The 11,902-nt window shown below is 34.5% G+C and overlaps 3 protein-coding genes across 3 annotated transcripts; 2 read left to right on the forward strand and 1 right to left on the reverse strand.

Annotated features, from left to right (window-relative positions):
• On the reverse strand, window positions 476-4,920 carry LOC18603643 (peptidyl-prolyl cis-trans isomerase CYP21-4). The gene is given in 9 exon segments (XM_018119141.1): window positions 476-606; window positions 942-1,028; window positions 1,129-1,281; window positions 1,377-1,515; window positions 2,365-2,448; window positions 2,537-2,587; window positions 2,667-2,706; window positions 2,818-2,954; window positions 4,840-4,920. Coding segments are annotated over 8 exon segments (771 nt in total). The 3' UTR covers window positions 476-606; window position 942.
• Window positions 4,742-5,931, forward strand: LOC18603644. Its single transcript, XM_018119292.1, has 3 exons — window positions 4,742-4,896; window positions 5,256-5,300; window positions 5,350-5,931. The coding sequence occupies exons 2-3, from the start codon at window positions 5,265-5,267 to the stop codon at window positions 5,797-5,799; spliced, it is 486 nt and encodes a 161-aa protein (XP_017974781.1). The 5' UTR covers window positions 4,742-4,896; window positions 5,256-5,264; the 3' UTR covers window positions 5,800-5,931.
• On the forward strand, window positions 8,601-10,856 carry LOC18603645 (probable N-acetyltransferase HLS1). Its single transcript, XM_018119309.1, has 3 exons — window positions 8,601-8,918; window positions 9,132-9,265; window positions 9,941-10,856. The coding sequence occupies exons 1-3, from the start codon at window positions 8,733-8,735 to the stop codon at window positions 10,809-10,811; spliced, it is 1,191 nt and encodes a 396-aa protein (XP_017974798.1). The 5' UTR covers window positions 8,601-8,732; the 3' UTR covers window positions 10,812-10,856.

Here is an 11,902-nt window from a genome sequence, read left to right on the forward strand (position 1 = left end):
TCTATCAACGAAAAACACGAAATGGGCTTGGATGACATTCAAGCCCTTTAGCGATTTGGATTTCTCCATTGAACTAAAAATAGCCGCCCTTTTTTTTGTCCTTTTATGTTATCTTTTGTAAATTGAATTTTCAATTTTGACTATTATTTTTTTATATTACAAATTTATTTTACATATTTTTATTTTTTACATTAAAAAGCATTGAACATTTATATTATAAATAAGTTCAAATTTTAATATAAAATATGTCAAAATCAGAACTTTTATCTTAAGTTTTATAAAAATAAAAAAATGAAAAACATTTAAAGACAGAGAGAGTAAATTTCGCTATGAGCATATGATCAACATTAGGCACATCTCGCTTCTGGCTGTAGCATGAACCCAATGCCAACCCTCTAATTGTCTTAAATAATGCTTGAAGAAAACTCAATCTCATCATCTAATTGCAAATGCTTTCTATTAATACTAGATCACAAGGCCAATGTTATTACATCTTTGTAACCAATGAAAGAGAGAGTAAGTAGGCCAGGAAAAAACAATTGCCATTGAAGCATAATATTGCAAGTGATGTCTCAGATTGATTGATCAGCATACTATATCCTCAGCCTGGCAAAATATACAACATACCATCTCAGAATAATTCGAATTGTATAAACAGAATGGCGATATAAAATGTGTATGTGACTTAATCGAAAGTTGTATTTATGCACTCTAAATATGAAACCTAAACTTTACTAACCCGAACTTGAAACTCTCGAAACAACTCATTGGTCCTCTTCCCCTTCAAGTGAAAAAGAGTACAACCATAGGGGAAGTGAAACCGAATTCAAGTGTAAAAAAGGTGCAGCCTCATTACAAGGTTGGTGATGGAAATCTCAACAACATTTCTTTTGAGGGCCATGATGCATGCAGACAAATCTATACGGTAATGAAAAGAAAACCTCAAATTTCCTGTTGCAGCGTCACATCGATGATCCCTATTGGAGATTTGGGCTGATAATGTTCATTGGTATCAATCTCTTCAATTTTCCTAAATGCCAAACACACAAGGTTCCGTGTTAGCATAAGCCAAATCATACAAAATCCACCAAAACAAATCCAGATTACCAACCAAAGAAAATGTTCCTACTCGCACCACGTCTTCACCCTTGATGACACGTCCTAAGACAAACAGTTGATCATTTAAATCTGGAATTGGTGCAGTTGTGATAAATAGCTGAAATGCTTTGCTATCTTCTTTAACTTTTGTAGTTCCAACCATAAAAGCCTCATGTTTTGGACCGGCTAGTCACGAGAAAAGATTTTAAGTTATCTGAATGACAACAAGAAACCAAAGGCCAATAAATATCCAAACCAAAAGTACATTCCAGATGACCTTGTGGTCAGCTGACTGTGAAGCTTCCCTTTTGATGTCCAGTCTTCAGTGCCTCCAAGGCCTTGTGAATGTCCTCCAAGAATCACCTAGTCTTTTATCACATCGTGAAAAGGCATCCCTTTGAAGTGTCCTTTTTGACAGCAAAATCAGTCAATTTCAGGATCTTTGATAAAGAATTTAGATATTGACTTATATTAGGCAGTGCAGCAAAAATTTAAGTGTCTTCTATTCCACCACAGTAATCTTAATTGTCCACAACGGACAATCATGGGATCAGAAAGTTCAAGATAGTGGAACTTTTTCCAGAAAGTGAAGACTGAATTGGCATTCAGTTAAATAAATCACCTTATTTTCAAATTCAGGTCATATGTATCAAACAATTCAACAAGAAAAATTCTAAGACTCCTCTTAAAACAACAGCAGATTTAGTGTTTGTACCTTAAAAATTGCTGAGAGAACATCAGACGAAACAAGAAACATTTGAGTGTAATACTCTAATACTGACCAGAGAAGAAGACATATCATGCTATTACATAGTTGCAACTACCCCTACTTATATTCAGCAAGCATATAAAAATGGTTGCAGACACAATTATACTCAAAAGGTAGACAGATTGACAAATTAACCAATGACCACTAATGTAAGTTCTCCCAAATGGCTAAAAACAAGTTCTTTTGCAATGAAGGACAAAGAGGAACTCTAACAGCCATCTCCCAAAAGATTATAAGAACCGAGCAAGAAGGCAAAAAAAAAACAGAAAAAAACTCTTATTATCTCTTTAAAATCAAAATAAAGGTACAACGGAGCATTCAGAAAGATGGAAATCTACAATTACAGCGTCGAAAAACTATAGATCACCTGCTAAGGCTTTTGATTCGAACAACCTTTTCTTCCTCTTGACCGTTAAACAAAATAAATCTTATGAATCATGTTCCCACTAATCAATAGCAATAAGCAAAAAGTATTAAAGATACTTGGAGAGTTACCATAAGTCAAGAATTTTGTCCACGGTCTCAGTTCAACCATCTTTGAAGAGTTCTATGGTAAGATAGCCTTTTGAAGTATTAAGAACCTACAGAAGGGAAATGATTTCAACTTAGTAAAACGGGACTTTTAAACAACTAAACAGGATTTATGCATTTGTACATTGACAAACTAACAGCATATCCAGGAAGATCATATTTCTTCGAATCTACCACATCATTAACCTGCTGAATCAAAACCAAAAGGCATAACATAAGTTCAAGAAAACACCCATCACCTAAAAGTTTAGCAGAAAACCAAAAATACCTCAAAAGTTGACAATCCACTCCCTGTTTGCCCCCTTGACCTGCAATTAACAATGAACCATTTCCCAAGACATTGAAGTGTGAATTAATTTCAGAGGAATTGACAAAGATGTAAATGAACAAGCAACATGGATTAGACTGGAATAGCCAACCTTTGTAACCAATGACTGTGAGTGGCAATTAACGACAATAAAATCACCAGAACAAATATATTGCAGAAGAGAATCGTGGTGACACTTGTACGAGTTGGCCCTTTCTTCTTTTTGGTTTGAATTAACAGAGCCTGAGGCTTTTATCATTGCCATGAAAGTTTAGCTTCTTTATACAAAGAAATCCTGTAAATTTCAAAAGCTTCAAATACCCAAACAGAAGAACAGAAAAACTTAGTTTTAATCACAGCAAAGCAGATCCATAGCCTTGCTTGAACCAAGATTTTTAAAGTATGACTAACTTTACACTCAGCTCTGCAAAATTCGAATTATGCTGCTTAATAGAAATGAAAGCTTTGGAAATTGATCGAGCTGGGCCACTTGTTCGAAGGTGTAATTTGAATAAGACTTTCAGCGGCGTTTGGTTTTAATATTTTCTAATCAGAGATTAGGTGATGGATTTTTTGGTGGTATTCGGTGGTGGTGGGCCACCACGGTAGAGCAGTTCCTCGCTGGAAATGGCGGTGCCAGTTTGCGTCTGCGTGTCGAAAGCGAAGGTTGTGATCGCGTCCGAAGCTTGATGTTGGCGGGATGGAGAGACGGCGTTTGCCTGTTCTCTGCTTTACACGTCTGTCCCTCTCCTTGTTCTTTTAAGCGCGAAACTCATTTCGGAAGAATTTGAATGGGCTGGCTGCCTCGCTGGACGATAATGTTGTTTACAGATTTAGTTTTTGAAACGGTAGAGAAGGTGATCGAACGGCTGGAGTTTCTTGATTTCCCGTGGGGCCAAATCTTAGTGTTGAGTAGGATTCAATTTACTAGTACTATTAATGAAGCAATAAAAAATATTTTTTCAAGGTATATATTTGATGTATTATATTATATAATATAATGAATTAAATATTATTATTTTGTAAATGTATAAATATAAAAATTGAACATTTTTAAAATATTTTAAATATTTATATTTATACATTTATGTAATGATATTTTGTAATTGAATGATAATGTATATATGCATTCTTTTGTTAAAAAACACAATAAATTATTTTTTTAGTAATTTTAAGTATGGCATGATTTGTTTACAAAATTGTGGGGTACCAATAAAAATAATTTGTTCATGAAAAAATTTATGTAATTGGGTTAGAGATGTAATTGAGTTGATATATTATTGGAACGTGATCAACTCTTTTATTTTTATACTTAAAGTCATAACTATTTGAGCTTGATTTAATTAAATTTGATCATCAATCATTAAAATAGTGAATTAATATTTAAATTTCGATTCAATTTTGAGTTTCAAAAATTTTAGATAAATTTTATAAATATATATTATACTTAAAAACAAAACAAATAGCTTAGGCTCACAATTTGCTCTAAGTATTATGATACTTAAACTTGGCTCCACTTTCTATTTGAATTTGAACTAACTTGATAATGAATAAGTCGAGTTTAAGCATTTATTGAGCTAATTTAGAGTAACTATATAGTTAGTTAAATATTAATTAGTTTAAACATGTGCAACAAAATTGAAGAATGATTGTGGTAGATTAATTAAATAACCTAATATTATATTCCCATAAACACATTATATTTTCAAAACAATAAGGTTACAAAGTCAATTTTTAGATAAAATACAAATCAAAATTTTTTCAAAAATGACACCTTATAGTAACAAATAGTTAATTGAATTTTTCTATATTCTTACTTTACGTTTTAATGATTTAAAAATTTATAAAAAAATTATATATTTTCACATTCATCTTTTTTTTTTTGGTTTAATTTTTTTCTCTTTAATAATTATTTATTTTGTTTCTTTCATTCTAGCATTTATGATCTTATTTGATTGAAGACGGTTTTTTCACTTTTTTATTTATTAAAAAATTAAAAATTTATTAAATAGCTTTGTAAGAAAACCAGGCAAGATAAAGAACTTCACACTGTAGCAGAGGTTTTACAGAGAGAGAAGGGAGGGACGAATGAGAGGGAGGGTGATGAAAGACGGAGATCAAGCTCGAAGATTACGAGCATTTCCTTGGGAATCCTTACGATGATGCTTTCAGTTACCAGCAGCTTAATAAGGTTACTATTCTCTTCCATTTCCATTTCGATTTCCAATTTCATTTTCTTTTGTGTTCTCGTCCATTTGGTACCCGGGAAAAGAAAATCATGAGACTGACAAAGAAAATCTCTAGTTATTCTTTTCCTTTTGTTTTTCTGTTTGGTTCCATAACAAACCTGAGAAAAAAGTAAAACTAACAAAAGATATACAGTCCGTCTCAGAAAAGAGCAATGATTAGAAGAAAACTGACAAAAGAAAAATAATTGATTAAAAAGAAAAGCCTACCACCTTCTTTTTCTTCTTTTTTCCTTTTTTTTAAATAATTTTTTCCTTCAATTGTTTCTCTGATTTCTCACGTTTTGAAATATGTTCACAAAAGATCATCTACATGCACGGATTCAAGAAGATTCACAAGCGCCGCAAGGTAAATTTTCTCGCGAATAAATCGGTTTTCGTTAACTCATGTCTCTCAGGCTGACCTGTACGAAGCGTTGAGCACCATTGATCTGATAAAGCCGCAGCGCTCAACGCTCAAGGACGATTATCCACCGTACGATGATTCTGCACTATCGCTGGATCAAGTCAAGCAAGACCTGCAAACTCTGCAGTGGCAGGAGTGTCCTGTACAATCAATCCACTCCATTCATCCAACGGTGCAAGATAATCCAGCTACATCCAGTTGCAGTGATGGCGTCTCTAGAGGCAGCGCCATATCATCCTTCACCATCCGCCGTAAACGGCAGAGATCGGGGAGGAGGAAGAGAATGTGCGCCGTGTACCGTGGCGGCGTTGAACAGGGTAACGTTACCGTTGGCGTTACGAACGGCGGCGTTGAGTCTGGCGTGTCACGTGATCATGATGCTGTTCTGATCCAGCCTGAGTCGTCTTCGTTATTTGTTGAAACGTACAGCTGGGACTTTTGATTGGATGGGTGTAATCCACGTGTCCAGTTATCATTAGGCTACAGGTTTTTGGCTTTTGTGGAACACCGTACTTGATACTGATTGTAATCATCATTTTTGTTTTTGGGTTAAAATCTTTCACCTTTTTACCTATTTTACTTTTTCACCGAAGAAATGCAAGTAGTTAAGATTAGGAAAAAAAAAAACAAAAATGCTTTGAAATTTGGTTGAAAATATATTTATTTTCATTAATTTGAAAAAATTCTTTTTTTCTTATTTCTCTGAAAAACTAATGGTCTTAATTCTCCAATTAATTTTAAATGAAAAGATAAATAAACTTATTTATTATTTATCTCATTTTTTTTTTGTTGACCGATTTGAATTTATAAAGTTCTAACTTGGTAATAGTTGAGATGATTTGTTTAATGGGGATGAATATAACCAATGGCATTTTGGCATAATATTTTTTTAATTATTTCAGTAGTAATTGAAAGGCTAAAATAGAAGTACATATAAATATATATGTACTAAGGGCTAATGTTTAGTATGCTATAAATAAATAAAAAAATGATGTGTAATTACCTCAAGATCCCTAGCTTGATGAGCAATAAGAATTCAAGATTATCTTTTTCTCAATCAAATAGAATAATTTTATTATTATTAAAAAAATACAGTTATTAATATTTGAATAAAATTAAGATACACATACAATTAGAGAAATATAATATTATCTAGTAAACTCACCCAAAATACAAAAATCAAAGTAAATACATAATTTTCACTCCAACACTACTAGTTAGTTTTTCTTTCCTCAATAAGACGATATTTTTCATTGTATGTTGAGTAAAGATTGTGATGCTATTAAGAATCCTTAGTAAACTCAAATTGACATTAATATAATTTAATTTTTAACTATTTATGAAATTTATTACCTTTTAAAAAGAAAAAAAAATCGATGTAACATGATCAGTATAGTAATCGAACAATTTGTTCATGTCACTCATGATATTTAATATAATCTTTTGGTTTAACAAAGAAAAAAAATATAAAGATAGATTTATTTATTTATTTTTCTAAAGCGCAGTCCATATATATGAGAAAAGGGAGTTTTCAAAAGATATGTGATTGTTTTGTACTGTAGATAATATTTGATATGATGGTGTATCTTTTCTTCTTCCATGTTGCGTGGAAAATCAATGCTCTCGCCCTATGGAGATTCCACCACGTCAAAAGCTGCTGCTAGAAAAATGTTTGAATGGGGGGGTTAAAAGGACAAAACAGAGAGCAATGATAAACTGCAGGACTACTTTTGAAACAACAGCTTCGGGATGTGATTTGAAACAGGTAAATCACAAAAAAACACCAAAGCAATTGTAAGTATAAACTGCATGATTGAGGATGCTGATGATAATTCATATATATATTCTCCCTCAGCCCCCTGCCCCTAGCCCTTTTCACATGGGATACTCGCATAGAGGTTCTGCTTTGCCCCCATTTCGAGTAGATGCGGTCGGTTAACAGCGAATATATTTAACCGCAAGAAACAACAAACTGAATAACAACATCTGAGTGACTCGGACTTTAGCATTGTGGCGCCGAGCTTAGCCGACAATCTCTTTTGGAAGCTTCAACAACAGATAGGAGAGCAAAGATAAAGATTTAACATACCATATTTTTTCAGTTTAGAAAAAGCTGTTGCAGGGAAAAGATTCATCAGAATGTAAGTAGGAAAGTTGCAATCACCTTATGTCTTGACTAAGGAAGGCAAAGGGATTGCTACTGATGAGAGAAAAAGGATTCATCTACCAATATTGTACGTAGGGAAAAAGGGTGATTAAGACCTGAGAGGGATGATAGTTAAGTATTTGGAAATTCTTTGGTTTTGAACTTTATTGGCATGGAACTTTGATAAGGTAACGTTTGATATCAATGATTCAAGATCATCATGGTAATTTAATCATGATGGGGACGTTACCTTTAGACATAACATTTGCATATATAATGAATGTTGTATGTGAACTTTTCTATGCTGCCTCAAGAGGGAAGATAATTAAGTTTTGGTAATTCTTTCACTTTGAATCTTATTGAGTTGGACTTTATTAATGTAGAACTACAGTAAGGTAACATTTGGTATCATTTTCAAGATCATTACTGTAATTTAATCATGGTGACGACATACGTCACCTTAAGACACATAACATTTGCTTATATAATTAAGTTAGAACTTTTTGTAACAGGTTACAAATTGAATGTTGTAAGCTTTTCTCAATATATGCAGTCTGGGGACTAATATTTGGATGGCGCAGCAGGGATTCGATGATGACAGGATGAACTGAGACAAGAATCAAATCATAAAGTAATTAATAAGCTGCTTCTCTTTCTTAAAGTCTTAATGGACTACCTTCTAGTATAGATAATTGGGGGCGTCTGTACATAACTATTGAGTGAGTGAGCTGTCCTTCAAACTTGAACCGAAGAATTGGGGGAAATGACATGGAAACATAAACAAAAACATGTGAATGATTACAAAGATTCAGCGAATCACTTGATGACACTATTGTTTCATTTTTGTGGTGCAGGCCATGTAGATGGTTTACCACTTATTGTCCTTGCTAAATAAGAAAACGACTCTCTGAAACACTGCCTGCAGCTTTCTTTCACTCCACCAGTAAATTATAAAACTACCTGGCAAATTTGCTCACAGGAATCAGAAGATCACACCCTCCAAAAGATGCATCAAGTTTTCATGCAACTTGATGATGTGGAGTTCATAGAACTCGGAGGAGAAAAGAGGGGGGGAGAGAGTAAAAAATCTAATACAATTCTGTAGTATATAAGACTGAAAGTGATGAGGTGCTTGTGGCAGTTAGCCCATTCAAGAAAGATTCAGTCATCGAAAACTTTATTTCCCAACTTAGACTGAAATCCAACTTGTTTCTTTTACCCAAGGGGCAATGGTTGACAACATAGAAGATAAGGTTCTGGTTAGGGAATTTGATGATGGCAGAGATATTGAAGTGGTGGGGAAGCTTGAGAAGAACTGTGACATAGGGTCTAATAATAAGGGGGCCTCCATTTTCACAAACATGACGGGTGACCCTTTGTGTAGGATTGGGTTCTATCCACTTCATCTCATGCTGGTAAGTGAGCGAGAGTGATTAACCCTGGCGGCCATCATATTTTACAGTCATCTTTATCTCTCATGGAATAAACATTTCTAATGATTAATTGTCAATGTTCCTTATAATTGCTTTACTTTCTTTAAGGAAACCCCTTGTCCCCATGAGGATCATTGTTGATGTAGATATAACTGAATGGCATGACGGGCTGATGTGCTTGAAAATGGCCTACAGGTAGCCGAGCTGTGTGAAAATGGGGAGCTTGTCGGAGTGATTAGAGGCTGCATCAAGCATGTGGGGACTAAATTTGGAGGAACACATGTGAAGTTGGGTTGCATCCTAGGTCTTCGAGTGTCTCCCAGACATCGGTATAATTCTCTCTCAGCCTTTCACTTCCTGTACAAACTTCACTGTTAGGTCGCTGTTCTCTCTTTCCAATTTCATTGTCTAGCAAGGGCAAAACCTTTCATCATGTTCAAACCAAGTTAAACACACTACAGATCAACAGGTTTAGTGGTGTGAGTATTGTCAAGATCTCAGATGAAAATAACTAGAACTGCCCAAGCATGATCTTTCAAATAATCTTCTTCTCAATGCATTGAAAAAGGTCTATTCTTTTACCTCCTTTCTTTTTGGATGTAAAACAAACAGATTTTGACATAAAATACAGACTTTGGAAGTGTAGAATCACAATTCAATCATAGGGGAAAATTGTTTAAGTGCTTTAGGTTAATCTTGCCATTAATCTTTTTTTTTAATTTTTGCTTAGTGCTATTGATCTTGATGAATTGAAAATTGAAGAGTAAATAATTAGTATTTAGGATGACTACTACATTATTTGACCCTATATTCCAGTGATCTCAACTTTACTTGAGACCTAACCTAACTGCCATTGAGGTGATTGCAAGCTGCTTGGACTAAGATTCCTTTTCCAGCAGTACTTTTTCCTTCATTTGTTTTCATTATTTTTTTCCCTAAATGTATCTCAAAATTCAATTAATAACTAAGATAATGTATAAATTTTCCTTTTTAAACAAATGTAGGCGAATGGGGATCGGATTAAAACTTGTGAGAGCAATGGAAGAATGGTTGATAAACAATGGAGCACACTATACCTTCCTGGCAACAGAAAAGAATAATGTTGCCTCTACAAATCTCTTCACTGCCAAATGCAATTACAGAAACTTAAGCTCATTAGTCATATTTGTTCAACCAATCATCAGTTTTGCAATGGAGGGTCTCTCTCAAGATATCAAGGTAGAGAAGTTGAGTACAGACCAAGCAATTTCTTTGTATGGTAACAAGCTCCGAGGCAAAGACATATATCTGACTGACATTGATGCAATCCTGAAGGAAAAGCTGAGCCTTGGCACATGGGTATCTTATTTCAAACAAGATGAATGGATAGGTTTGCATAGCAAAGAGAAGGATGGAGATATTATCAGTACAAGTCCATGCTCTTGGGCCATGTTTAGCATATGGAATTCTTGTGAAACTTACAAGATTCATATCAAGAAGTCCCATCCATTGAAGTTTTTCCATGCAACTTTAAGCCATGCAAGAGACAAGATCTTCCCGTGCCTCAAAACCCCATTATGTGATTCACTTGAAAAACCATTTGGTTTCCTTTTCCTTTATGGACTTCATGGAGAGGGAGAGAGGCTTGGGGAGCTCATGAAATCTGCATGGAGCTTCGCATCAAGATTGGCTGAAAACGTGAAGGACTGCAAGGTGATCATAACTGAGCTAGGAGTCTCTGATCCTCTCATTGAACATGTCCCCCGTGAATCATCTATGTCACGCGTCGATGATCTCTGGTACTTGAAGAAAGTGAATGGCTCCATCCATGAAAAGAATGACCTAGGGATGATGGGAGAATTGGGAAATGTGGTTGTTGATCCAAGAGACTTTTAACTAGCTAGGGTTCCTTACTAAATATAAACCTCTATTGTTCATGGGTTTTTGTTTTTTCTCCAAAAGAAAAAAACTACTACCATGTACTTGTTATTAATTAACTGCAATTATTTATCATCTGTATGCTTAATGAAATTTTCTAGTAAAGCTGAAAAGTCATTCAAACTTTGTTCTTGGATTCATAACCCTAGCCCCGTAACCCCTCGTATTACCACAACTCATCAATGCAGATACATGCATGCAACAAAAAAAAAATTCTCAATTACCCATTTTTTAATTTTTTTCCTTGACCATGGTGAGAGACAATGAAACACATTGTATAAAATGATATTCCTTATAAAGAAACTATAGACAAATGCTAACAAAATCCATTTTCTGAATGTTGTGTTTAAACTATGTACATGCAGGTAAAGCTTAATTATCCATCCGAGTTTATTACTGGGATAACCGGGCATCGGGATGCCACTTATATCCTTACACTCACCTTTATCACCAATTTGGGAAGCATGAACCCTTTGGTTTCCCGTCGATCTATGGAAATTATGAATTTAACATTAAACTTGGTAGTTCACGTAGATTTGGTGGTTTTTGCGGGCACTTTTTGCAAGGTGTTAACCAAACCAGGCTCAGTTCTATTGAAGTTCATGTGAAGCCTGGTTCAGACAATGGAACCATAGTCGGAAACGGAAATGTGTAATGCATGGAAATGAGTTTGTTCGAGCACTGAAATGCAGGCTTTGTTATTAAAGCAAAAGTTTCAGTTATCATGAATTTAGATTGTAATCAAATAGAGTTTATATCCAATGTCAACATGCATTTTGCTTGTTAATATCTGAATCCAGGATTTCAATTTATTTTATTGCTCACCAGACTGCTGTTGCTGCTCTAGGTGGCAACAGACAATTGCTATCTTCTTTTCAGAAAGTTAACTAGTCGAGGCATACACTATATGCTTCTGATGTGAGATTGAAGCACTTTATTTGCTTCTTTTATTGCGTTTATAGTGACAGAATGCCCAAATTAGTACTATAGAATCCGGGAATGTGGCCCAGCCCATCCCTAATTTCAAGCTGCGCTTAGATCCTTAATAA

The sequence above is a fragment of the Theobroma cacao genome, chromosome 4, assembly GCF_000208745.1.
Source record: "Theobroma cacao cultivar B97-61/B2 chromosome 4, Criollo_cocoa_genome_V2, whole genome shotgun sequence".
In the NCBI taxonomy this organism is placed as follows: Eukaryota; Viridiplantae; Streptophyta; class Magnoliopsida; order Malvales; family Malvaceae; genus Theobroma; species Theobroma cacao.

What these genes read in the sequence shown, in the direction of transcription:
- LOC18603644 (XM_018119292.1), top strand. Translation starts at nt 5,265, where the DNA reads ATGCACGGATTCAAGAAGATTCACAAGCGCCGCAAG. An exon ending in AGATTCACAAGCGCCGCAAG is followed by an intron (nt 5,301 to 5,349) that starts GTAAATTTTCTC and finishes CATGTCTCTCAG; the next exon opens with GCTGACCTGTACGAAGCGTT.
- LOC18603645 (XM_018119309.1), top strand. Translation starts at nt 8,733, where the DNA reads ATGGTTGACAACATAGAAGATAAGGTTCTGGTTAGGGAATTTGATGAT. An exon ending in ATCCACTTCATCTCATGCTG is followed by an intron (nt 8,919 to 9,131) that starts GTAAGTGAGCGA and finishes AATGGCCTACAG; the next exon opens with GTAGCCGAGCTGTGTGAAAA. An exon ending in CGAGTGTCTCCCAGACATCG is followed by an intron (nt 9,266 to 9,940) that starts GTATAATTCTCT and finishes AAACAAATGTAG; the next exon opens with GCGAATGGGGATCGGATTAA.